Genomic DNA, 12,133 nt, shown 5'->3' with positions numbered 1-12,133 from the left:
GGACTTCTCCGTATCTGCATGTAGCAGCCCAGGAAGAGCCAACGGGCCAGAGTTGGGAGCCAGGCTGAGCCCCAGGGGACAGGAGCTGCCATTGTGTGGTGAGTGCAGGGTAGTCTCGCCCTTCCACTCCCAAAAAAATATTTTCACCAGCCACCTATAGTATAGAATGGTGTTGCAAGAATACTGGAAGGTCTAGAAGGAAACATCAAATCTAAAATAACCACTTCTAAAAAGGTTTGTCCTCACCCCTTGATGGGAGTCACTCCTTTCATGTATCATGGCACTGGCTGAACACTCAGGTCAAAGTTCAAATAATTTCTTCCTTCGTTGGCTCACGCCATAGAGAAATCCATTTGTTTTGTGGCATTATTCAGTCCTTCTGAGGACGAAGACTGTTTACTTTAAATCTATTTGTAAGGCCCTCATCATTAGTATATGAGCACCTCCCAAGTATTTAAAAATATAAATAATGTGTAATATCCCTTTCCAGCCTACAGGAGAAATAACTTGCTTTTAGTTTATATTTGTGTGTGTGTGAGAGGTCGTGGGTGTGGGCAGTGTAACTTACTGAAGATAAACTACATTGAAGAGAGATCAGTTTTGCATTTAGGGCCAGTTCCAGAGCCTATTTAAAATTGGGCCCCTTTAACATGTCTTAAATTAGGCACCCAAAAATGGAGGTTCTCAAAATCACTTGTCACTCCAGAAAATCTTGCCTACATTCTTCTGATGCTCTCTTACATTCTCTATGCTGCTTAAAAGCCACTGGATTTTGACAGTTTTAATTGGAAGCTATGTAGAAAAGTACTGTTTCTACTAGGGTTTTCTGTCATCAGTCTATAATTACTATAATTACTATTACAAAAAATTCGGTGTTTCCAATATAATTTAAATATTTTGCATTTATCAGGTAAAAATGCAGTATCTGATCATGCTTACACAGCACGTTTCAGTGCTGGAAGGTGTGGAGTTAATACATTCATACATTAGAAGGAATTAGTTTTTGGTCATTTAAATGGTATGTGCTAGCAGTGTCTTGTAGCTTTTGTGTTTTATCAGAGTAGCCTGGAACTTCAGGATAAATAAAATGTAATAACCAAATAATAAGTAAGAGATCTGCATTTGTATTTTTTTAATGATTTATTTAGGAAGTTTTAACAAGCTTACAGATCCTTGCCATGTAAGTATCAGAGACAAAATAATAATCATTACAACAGTGAGCTTTTGTTTAGAGATTATACAGGAATATAGTAATCTCATCTCTCTCTTTAACAGGGTGTTACCATATTACACGTGAGTTTCATTACGCTACCCATGTCATCACTAGTGATTTTTATTAAATTGAATGAACTCTCTTGGATCTGCATTTGTAGGACTGGGTGATGCAGTGTGCTAAAATGATAGCCCCTTTTTATATTTCGAGGATATATTTTTATATTTCACCTTCTTGTGCAGCACAGGACATGGGTCACTTGCAGATTTAAATTATTGTTAATGGTGGATTCTCTGAAACTTGAAGTCTTTAAATCATGATTTGAGAACTTCAGTAACTCAGCCAGAGAGGTTAGGGGTCTATTACAGGAGTGGGTGGGTGAAGTTCTGTAACCTGCAGTGTTCAGGAGATAATCATGATGGTCCTTTCTGACCTTAAAGTCTATGAGACTGAATGCAAATAGAAAGACTCCCATGGACTTCAGTGGTGTTTTAGATCAGGTTCTTCATTTGAAAAGTGGTGAGATCTGTGGTCATTCATATGACATAAGAATAGAAGAATGGCCATACTGGGTTAGACCAAAGGTCTGTCTAGCCCAGTAGTCTGTCTCTTGCAGTCGCCCGTGCCAGATGCTTCACAGGGAATGAACAGAACAGGGCAATTTTGAGTGATCCATCTCCTGTCATCCACTCCCACCTTCTTGCAGTTTGAGGATTAGGGATACCCAGAGCATGGGGTTGCGTCCTGACCATCTTGGCTAATAGGCATTGATGGACCTGTCTTCCAGAAACTTATCTAATTGCTTTTCAACCGCAGTTACACTTTTGCCCTTTACAATATCCCATGGCAATATCCACAGGCTGACTTTGCATTATGTGAAGAAGTACTTCCTTATATTTGTTTTAAACCAGTTGCTTATTAATTTCATTGGGCGACCCCTAGTTCTTGTGTTATATGAAGGGGGTAAATAGCACTTTCCTGTTCACTGTCTCCATATCATTCATGATTTTATGGACCTCTATAATATCCCCCCTTAGTCGTCTCTTTTCTAAGCTGAACAGTCCCAGTCTTTTTAATCTCTTCTTGTATGGAGCAGCTCCATACACCTAATGGTTTTTGTTGCCTTTCTCTGTACCATTTCAAATTCTAATCTTTCTTAAAATAGGGTGACCAGAACTGCACACAGCGTTCTAAGTGTGGGCATATCATGGATATATAGTTCCACTATGATATTTCCTGTTTTATTGTTTATTCCTTTCTTAATGATTCCTAACACTGTTGGCTTTTTTGACGGCCACTGCATAGTGAGCAGATGTTGAGATGATTTTTTCCAATGTGCATTATTTTGCACTTATCAGTATTGAATTTAATCTACCAAAATGTCCCTGAGTAACCCAGTTTTGTGAGATCGCTTTGTAACTCTTCTCAGTCAACTTCGGACTTAAATATCGTGTGTAATTTTGTATTGTCTGAAAACTTTACCACCTCACTGTTCACCCCTTTCCCAGATAATTTATGAGTATGTTGAACAGCACAGGTCCCAATACAAGTCCTTTGGGGACCCTGCTATTTACTAATTTATCAATTGTGAAAACTGACCGTTTACTTTGTTTCCTAGCTTTTAACCAGTTACAGATTAAACAGGGACCTTGTCTCTTACCTCATAACTGCTTAGTTTGCTTAAGAGCCATTGGTGAGGGACCTTGTCAAAGACTTTCTGAAAGTCCAAGTGTGCTATATCCACTGGATCACCCTTGTCCACATGCTTGTGAACTCCGTCAAAGAATTCTAATAGATTGGTGAGGGATCACTTCTCTTTACAAAAGTTATGCGACTCTTCCCCAACATATTCTGTTTATCTATGTGTCTGATAATTTTGTTCGTTACTGTAGTTTCAGCCAGTTTGCCATGTGTGGAAATAAGCTCCATGTTCTAGGTCCAGCTCCTGTGAAAATCTATCTTCTGCTTTCACAAGCCTCACCGTTTTGGTCAGCAGTTTCATTGGAATGTTCCTGTCATGGGAGGTCATTATCATGGAGGGATAAGTGATCTCTTAGGTAGCTCAGGCCAATCCAATAGAGGACTTTGAATATGAGGATGAATCCTTGAATTGAATTCCCTATTCAATGCAGAGAGCAGAGTGCTCAGGTAATGTGTTCCTGGTGGTCTGTGTTGCTAGGTAGACTGACCCCCAAAATAGGTAATAAAGAGAAATGCTGGTTTTGATTCTTTAGAGTCACACATCTTTTTGTAACTACTAAAAGGACATCATTAAGTTAGGTGGGTTTGGGAACACTAGTGAGTGGAAGCACAGACCAGAGGAAGACACTACTTTCAGAATGAAAATATATTGTTTTGGTTAGTTGTCAAGTCTGTCTTTTCTTTTCTCCTTCCTGCACATTGAGCCTTCAAGTAGCAGTTATATAGTGTGTCCCCAACTATATATTTTCTTACTGAATTTATTTCTCTTTTCCTGCTCTCTTATGGAAAATAACTGGTAAGCTGAAATGCCATAAGAGAGGTAGAAGGCAAGAGTAGGTAGTAAAAGAGCATGTAGTCCTAAAACAAAAGCGTTGACCAAAAAACAAGTCATTACAACTTTGTGCTGTATAGACAGAGGCATCACTGAGCTGGGAGGTGACAGTCGTTCTCTGTTTGGTACTGATGAAATCACTCCCACATTACTCTGAGTTTTAGGTACCTCAGTACCTGAAAGAAGGTGATAAAGTGGAGGAAATTCAGGAAAAAGCAATAAAAATAGCTAAGAGGATGAAGGAATTGACTTATGATGAAAGTAAATGAATACATATAACTTGTTCAGGTGAGTAAAGGGCAAATATGATGCTACCAGCCACTATTCAAAGGATGTAAACACGAGTGAGCAAGATGACAACATTTACTTATACTTATGTTATATACTTTTACTTATGTTTAGAGCGGTCCAAAGTTATCTAGTTCAGAGTAATGGGATAAATAAATATCATGGTGATGGGCTCTTTATAAATGCCTAGAAAAAAGCAAAGGACAAATTAAACTGAATATAAGGGCAATCTCCTAACTGGTAGTGTTTATTTGAATTACTGTAACATCTGGGAGCCCTAATCACGGACCAGGACCCCGTTGCGCTGATGTTGTACAAACAAAACAAAAAGGCAGCCCTTAGCAGTGATATCAGTGAGATATGTCCAGAATATCCCAAGGGAATGGTGGAAGGCCTTCCTTCTACTGGAGACCTTAACAATTACATTGGCCAAATTAATGGAGAATAAACTCTAAAAAACAGAATACTGGCTAGAGGAGGGGGTTTGGTGATCTAATGAATCTTTTGTGTCTCTGATTTCTCTGCTATATCACACATCCTCATGTCCTGTATTTGTTCTTCGTCTGACCTGGTAAATTACATTCTTAAGTATATTGTATTTATTTTTACTCCAGATGTTTTTTAATATTTAATTGTTTTCATGCTCCAGAGAGATGCATACAATCCAGAAAGATAAACTGCATTATTTTTCTTTTCATCTACATTGCCATTTGAAACAATTTCTTCATATCAACCACCATACTACTATTTAGTGTTTAGAATAATGATGTTTGCTCTTCTCTGTGTAGAATGCCCTTCCTCTGCTTGGATTCCATTTGGAAGTAGCTGCTATATTTTTCTTCAAGACACATTAGATGAATTGGACAGTATTGATGACGCAAGAAATCTCTGTAAAGATAATGGTACTGTAATCCGTCTTTTTTATTTCTGATGCATTATTAAGAGATATGTACTCTGGTTGCATTTAATGAATAACTGTATTATTTTAGGACATTATTGTTATTAAACACGCTAAAATAATAAAGGTAATTAAACATCATTTTGAGAACACAAGTGGACCAGGAAAGAAATTTCCCCCTTGTGTGGCAAAGGCATTGCACATTTGGCTAAATGCATTTTTTGTCTTTCTTTGAAGCACCAAGTACTAGTTACTGGTCTGGTCTGATCCAATACAACCAATCCTGTGTTTCTGGTGAATAATACTGTCCATCTAGATGGATAGCTGTCGAGCCTTGTGATTTAAGCTGACTTCACAGATTTTTTACTGTCACCCATGACTTTTTCAGTAGTCAAAGTATGGTAGTAGAGCAACTGCTTTTTTAATACTTCACCTCGATGGATGAGCTTCCAAATGTTCTTCAAGTTTTACTGGTGTTTATCTGAGAACGGGGACTGCAATGGCAGTCAGATGCTCTGGAAACACTTCCATATCCTTGTTAGAACAAGAGATTACCACAATTTTTGCTGTGTTAAGCATATATGATATCTCACCAGGTAACCCTGGACCCGAGTCCTTGCCTCAGTGTTCTCTGTAAAGTCTGGAAGTGGCTGTCATTCTCTCATTTTTCATTACTGCTTTTCCCCCCACAGTAAAAAATCATAGATGTAGACTTAAAATTTCAGTCTAGATTCTTCTTTTAGCCCTCCATGGCAGAGGAGGTGCAAGGAGTCTTCCCTAGACCCCCGTCCCACCCCATCCCAGCCCCCATTCACAGCTAGGCAAATTCATGGTACTGCTCTTGGAACAGGAAGACCAGCAGAGTCTGATGAAGACACAGGTGTTGTTAGATTCTCTGGTGGGAAGGGAAAGAGAAACCGTTACCCTGCCAGCTAAGCCAAGCTCTTGCTTTACTCTGTAACATAGTGTAGCAGTAGGCTTTCCTCTGCGGCATTCCCAGAAGCATTGTGCCTGCCTCATATATTGTTGCCAGAGCAGTGCATGTCCACATTCTCTCCTTGCCACAGGGCGAGGACTTAAAGCCACAGACCAATAATAGTTCCTTCCTCTGGAATACCGTCATTTTCTTTCAATGGCAGTGAAAGTAAAAAAATATAAACTGAACTGACATCTCCACCATTGTAACCTGGAATATATGGTTAAAGAGACTGTCCATAATTGCTTGCATATTATATCACTTATTCTGTAGGGACACAGTTTACTGTTTGTTTGTTTTAAATGGAAGATTACTTTGGTTTTTTTGCCATTTTTGGTTCAGTCCTATACTTGCTAATGGGAATGGGAAAATTCCCAGTGGCTTCAAATGGAACATGATTAAGGTTACAATTTTGTCATGGATATTTTTAGTAAAACTCATGGATAGGTCACAGGCAATAACCAAAAATTCACAGAAGCCATGACTTGTCCCTAACTCTTACTAAAAGCATCCCTGACAAAATGGGGAGGGAAGAAGGTCCATCACCCTGCCCCACTGAATGCAGCAGCAGGGAGCTGCGCCCCCCACTCCTGCCCAGTGCCTGGAAGGCACGCCTGACCATGGGGCTAGGAGCTGGGGGGGCCCCCACTGCTGCGGCTGAGAGATCTGGGGGGTTTCCTGCTGCCGCAGCAGCTGGGCTTCTGTAGGGCACCAATGTCACGGAAAGTTACGGAATCCGTAACCTCCGTGACGTACTGGTAACCTTAAATATGATCAGCTATTCAACATTTTTTTAACATTCAACTTACTATTCTAAATTTTATTTTATATTAAGTCTTATTTTACAGTGGATAAATGGTTATGAAAAATCAGCTGAGTACTGACAAGGAATTTCTGAAGCAGAATGCTGTTTCAACTTTTAGCTATTTCAGAGTAGTGCTTATGTATTAAACTAAAAGATTTGGGCTTACTTATGTGTATGTGAAGATCTTTCCCATAGCTCATTAATATTTTAAAGAGATTTGTATTGCAAACAGCATGTAAATGATATGATACTGTAAGTTACAAAAGAGCTTAAATTTTGTGTTTCTTTTAAATGATCCACTAGTAGTCAGTATAGTCAAATTGACTACAAAATCTGAGACACATCAAGGGAAAAAAAGACTACAAATCAACTCTTTGATCTAATTAAATTATCTAAATTGTTTAGATTTTTTTCAGATTACATACTTAAATGTCAAAGTACATGTGTGTTTGCTAACATCTTAAATGGCATTTATATGACACTATGTGAACGTATTGTATATCCTGTCAGTCTGTCATTGCACTGCTGGTATGTGGGTAATGTATGTACACAACTGATTGGTTACTGGGTGGATCAGTATGTTCAGATGCTTTTCATATAGTATTTATAGTTGTTTCACTTCTGTTGCATGAAACATGCTTTCAAAATTATATTTATAGGGGCATTTTTTTTTCAACTACAGCTTCTGGAGCAGACATTATTAGTATAAAAAATAAAGAGGAGAATACATTTATACAGGAAACATTAAAAAATCACTGGCAAGTCCCTGATTATATTTCGTTGGGCATGTTCTTTGACACAGATGGTAAGTGAGAACTACCTTGTTGATATCTTAATACTTTGTCTCTCTTAACTGTAGAAAATGCAGGTCTTTGTGGTGGAATTATTAAATTACACAGCAGCCTCAGTTCTTTTCTTATTGAAAAGGTGTCCACATCCAAAAAAACAATTGCCATGCTCATCAGAACCATTGTTGGCATTGTCAGGGATTGAATGAGAATAGACGCATAGCTCATCTCTCAGCCCTAGATGGTCCCTCCAAATCTGGGTTGAGACATGTCAGCAGAGGACTACATGGAAGCTTGTATTGCTGCTGTCTGTGCTATACCTGTGTGGAGGATAAATACAGGATTATCTCCAGGTCTCTCAATCCGACAACTTTGACAAGCCCAATATTCATTTTCACAGATGATGGTTATAAGCATCTTTATGTGGTGTTTGCGTAGTTATAGAAACACTCTTGCTTGCTTTTCTCCATTCACATCAATAGCTAAAAAAACTTGTAAATAAAATTTATCCCTTTGTATATACGTACTAACTTCAGAAACACTATGTAAATCTGGAGTAACAACACTGAAATTAATGGATTATTTTGACTTTACGTATCTGAGAACAGAATTTAGCCCAGAGAAGAGAACATGATTTTGCTAGAGATCTTGAATCATAGAACTGTAGGACTGGAAGGGACCTCAAGAGATCATCTAGTGCAGACCCCTGCACTCACGGCAGGACTAAGCATTATCTAGACCATCCCTGACAGGTGTTTATCGAACCTACTCTTAAAAATCTCCAATGATGGAGATTCCACAACCTCCCTAGGCAATTTATTCCAGTGCTTAACCACCCAACCATTAGGGATTTTTTCCTAATGTCCAACCTAAACCGACCTTGCTGCAATTTAACCCCATTGCTTCTTGTCCTATCCTCAGAGGTTAAGGAGAACAATTTTTCTCTCTTCCTCCTTGTAACAACCTTTTATGTACTTGAAAACTGTTATCGTGTCCCCTCTCAGTCTTCTCTTTTCCAAACTAAACAAACCCAATATTTTCAATCTTCCCTCATAGGTCATGTTTTCTAGACCTTTAATCATTTTTGTTGATTTTGTTCATCTTTCCTGAAATGTGGTGCCCAAAACTGGATACCATACTTCGGTTGAGGCCTAATCAGCATGGAAAAATCTTGACTTTTATTAAGCATGGGGAATGTTATTGCATGCTACACTTCTTTCATTGCCCAGAACAACAGCAAAAGATAAGGTTAATTCTTTTTAAGTTTCCTACTACTTTGTGTAATATGCTTTCCTATTACATAAATTGTGTTCTGTTCTAGCCTGTATATGTGGCCATCTCCTTATGATGTGCCTCTTTCTGGATGTGGCCTTGAACTGCTTGCTGAGGGATGACTAATATTTATTAAATTACAGATTATCATCATTTGAATCCCTCTCTCTTGGGTCCCAAGCACTGTACCCTAAGAGCCCAAAGTTACTTTCATTAAGGGAGCAGAGTAGGGATGTAAAACTTGTCTCTGTGTCTTTAATAAAATCCTGATTTATTTTTCTTCTGCATATCTAAGAAAATCAGTTTTATGTCAGAATCTGAGGCTCATTATTACATGCTAGTTCAAAGCGAAGTTCAGAAGTAACAATGTTGCTGAATTTATTATTCCCATTATACAGATGGGAAATTGAATAACAGAGACTTGTCCAATGTCACACATTAAGTCTGGCAGGCACTGTAACCCAGATGTCTGAGCCAAGGTTTGGCACCTTAACTATGAGACCAACCTTCCTCCTCTGGACTCCCTAATACCAGGATTCTCACTCTGTCCCTGCAGGGAAAATACTCATTTTTTTTCAAGATTCTTTTTATCTCCTCCTTTGCTGCGCTTATTTTCTTTGGTGGAAGCTTCCATGAAGATACTACAAACCTCAAAACTCTCTCTTGGCTGGGACACAGGTGTGTGACTTCTGTTCACAATAAATTCTACAGGGTTCATGGTGTGGATTATCAAGTCCATTTCCTACATCAAGGAGAGTTTGACATTATTAGTTTATCTAGATTAATGATCATTCTGATGTCCCTAGTCCTAAAGGATCATTCTACTGGTTTTAGGAGTTTTGTGAGTTACCAGCAGGCTGAGGACAGGCTAAAGACTGAGCTTGTGATCTGGAGAATAGTGTATATTAAAGAGCTCCTGGTCCTGACATAAAATCCTTCCCGTGCTCACAAAGGGGAAGACCAGAAAAGCATCAAAGCTAATATGTAAGCAGCAGTGTAAGCAATTTGTGTAGGAATTATAAGCCTGCTTTGGTATGCAAAAGGATGGAAGCCCAGCCGCATGGCTAACATGACTGAATATGCATCATGAACACAAAAGGAATGGTCTCTAGGAAAAAGAGATGTTTGATCCCAAACTGGCAACCACATATGATACGTCCAAGAGCAATGAGTATATCCTTTATGAGAAAGGAGCAGTAACAAGTGCCCTGAAGCATGGGGATCTGGCCCAAATGTCAGCCTGGTGTATGGTGGCAGAATTTCTCTTCTCCAAGAAGCTTTCGAGAGCATATGTTGGACACGAACTGCATCTCTCACTGCACTGGATTTGAAGCATGTTGCCAGGATGCAGCCTGTACAAAGTACCAAGAAATAGCTTCAAAATGTTTAGTTTTCTTTTAAATTCAATTATTTTGTTTGATTTGTAAGTGTGAAAAACTGTTTTTTCCATGAATGACATAATGTATAATTCCTTCAATCACAGATAATGCTTTTAAATGGTTTGACAAGTCGGAAATGAAGTTTACCAATTGGATTGAAGAGGAAAGCAATGAGGAGCTCCTGAACACATGTGCTTCTATGTACACTAAGTCCGGGGGATGGAAAAAAATCAGTTGTGAAGATCTTCGACTGACAGGGATCCTTTGTAAAACAGCCTGTAAGTACAATGTGGGTCTACATCACATGACCTCTCTCCTTCTTTCTCTGTACAGACAGACAGACAGACACATATATTAAACTTTAGATTATAGCGAGGTTACAATCAAACGTTAACATACTACACTGTACATTACTTGTTCAGGATCAGGTTAATATTCAAAGAACCTGGCATTTTGGCTTGCTAGCTTGGAAGCCCTCCTCCTCTGAGTACACTAGAAAAGATTACCAAATTTCTAAATACCTGTCCTCTTTTTGGCACTTCTCTTTTGTACATACTTGGTGTGAAGGGGTCATATTTTTCCAGTAGTGCTCAATAAAGAGTCTAGCTGCTAACAATAGAAAATAAATAATTTGCCCGTTGTTTAAAATGCAGATCCTTTACAGAAGCATTCAGTAAGCACGTCAGGGGATCTCCAGGAAGCTGGCATTTTGACATAAGATGAATCTCTTTAATTTCCTCCCAAACTCATATAATTGCTAGACATAACCACTATATGTGCAAGTATGTTCCACTTTCCCAAAACAGCCCCACCCACAGAAAACCCCTCTAATAGCATCTCCCAAGTAGATGGATCTTAACTGGAGTCAAATGCCATCTATACAATAATTTAAACAAATTTTCTTTATGAGCTACCCAAGTTAAAGATGCATATCACCTTTCCCATGTATACATCCAGATTGATTTCTTTGTCCAAATCCTTCTCCTATCTTTTCATCTGGGTTGTTTTCTTATCAACAGCTTTTTCCATCAAAATTGTATATATCTTAGAAATTAAACCTTTTGTTCCAGCTTCCTCCTGGGTCAGCTCCTCAACTCTTGTTGAGGAGCTCTAGTTAGGGCTGCCTTGTATCCAGATTTAACAATACAATGTTTGACTTGTAAATACTGAAAATATGGGATCTTTATATTATTTTCATTATTACATACTGTTGATATGATTTCAAATCAGGATTTAGGAATAGATGTCTGAATTCAGTAATCTCAGCTCTTCTACACAGTTAAGAGACACTTCGATATTTCTTTGGGATAAATTCCTGATTGATAATGGAAATAGCTGAGAGAGAGAGAGCTTTGGCAACAAGAATTTAGAAAATTTGTCCAAAACCGCTAAGCTGGTCTGGATGAATGGGTGACTTTTTATTTTTGGTGATCTAAATTTCTTTCAAACTCAGCAACTACTATGAATAGCTGTATTTGGGCTCCATTATTGTTAGAGTTTTATGCACTGTTTGGATGTTTATTGTTAATCTAGTTTATCACATCTTTTAACTGTGATGTATAACAATAACATGCCAAATTAGGGAAGCTAGTCCATCCCACTTTTTTAAATCACCCTGAGTCTTTTATGTTTCCTTGTGAATTTTAATAGAATATCCTGCCATGTTTCTAATGTCATGTCAGGGATACCAACAGGGATGCACTGAAACAAAAATAACAACTTTGAAAGGACATTCATTTTTATTGAGGCTACCCTGAGTAGCCAAGAAATGTTGTGTTTGTTCCATTCCTCCAACTGTTTTATTATATTATTCCACACTGGAGGGTAATTTCCCTTAAAGAGATTTTTATGTTTCTCCACAATATTTACACCTACACATTTTAAAGATTCCTTTACCCATTTAAATTTATGTAGCTCACCACAGTTTGTTTTGAGCTTTTGGGAATATTAATTCCTAAAATTTCAGATTTATTGTTATTTT

At 38.2% G+C, this 12,133-nt stretch overlaps 1 protein-coding gene across 1 annotated transcript in view; it reads left to right on the top strand.

Annotated features, from left to right (window-relative positions):
• CD302 (CD302 molecule) overlaps positions 1-12,133 on the top strand; it is a 41,750-nt gene that overhangs the window by 14,834 nt on the left and 14,783 nt on the right. The window contains exons 2-4 of the mRNA XM_074967420.1: positions 4,823-4,936; positions 7,396-7,518; positions 10,257-10,430. Of these exons, the coding sequence (XP_074823521.1) occupies positions 4,823-4,936; positions 7,396-7,518; positions 10,257-10,430 (411 nt within the window). The remainder of the gene's footprint in view (positions 1-4,822; positions 4,937-7,395; positions 7,519-10,256; positions 10,431-12,133) is intronic.

The sequence above is a fragment of the Natator depressus genome, chromosome 11, assembly GCF_965152275.1.
Source record: "Natator depressus isolate rNatDep1 chromosome 11, rNatDep2.hap1, whole genome shotgun sequence".
NCBI lineage: Eukaryota > Metazoa > Chordata > Testudines > Cheloniidae > Natator > Natator depressus.
The sequence above is the reverse complement of the archived record's forward strand: the minus strand, read 5'-3'. Positions and strand labels throughout refer to the sequence as shown.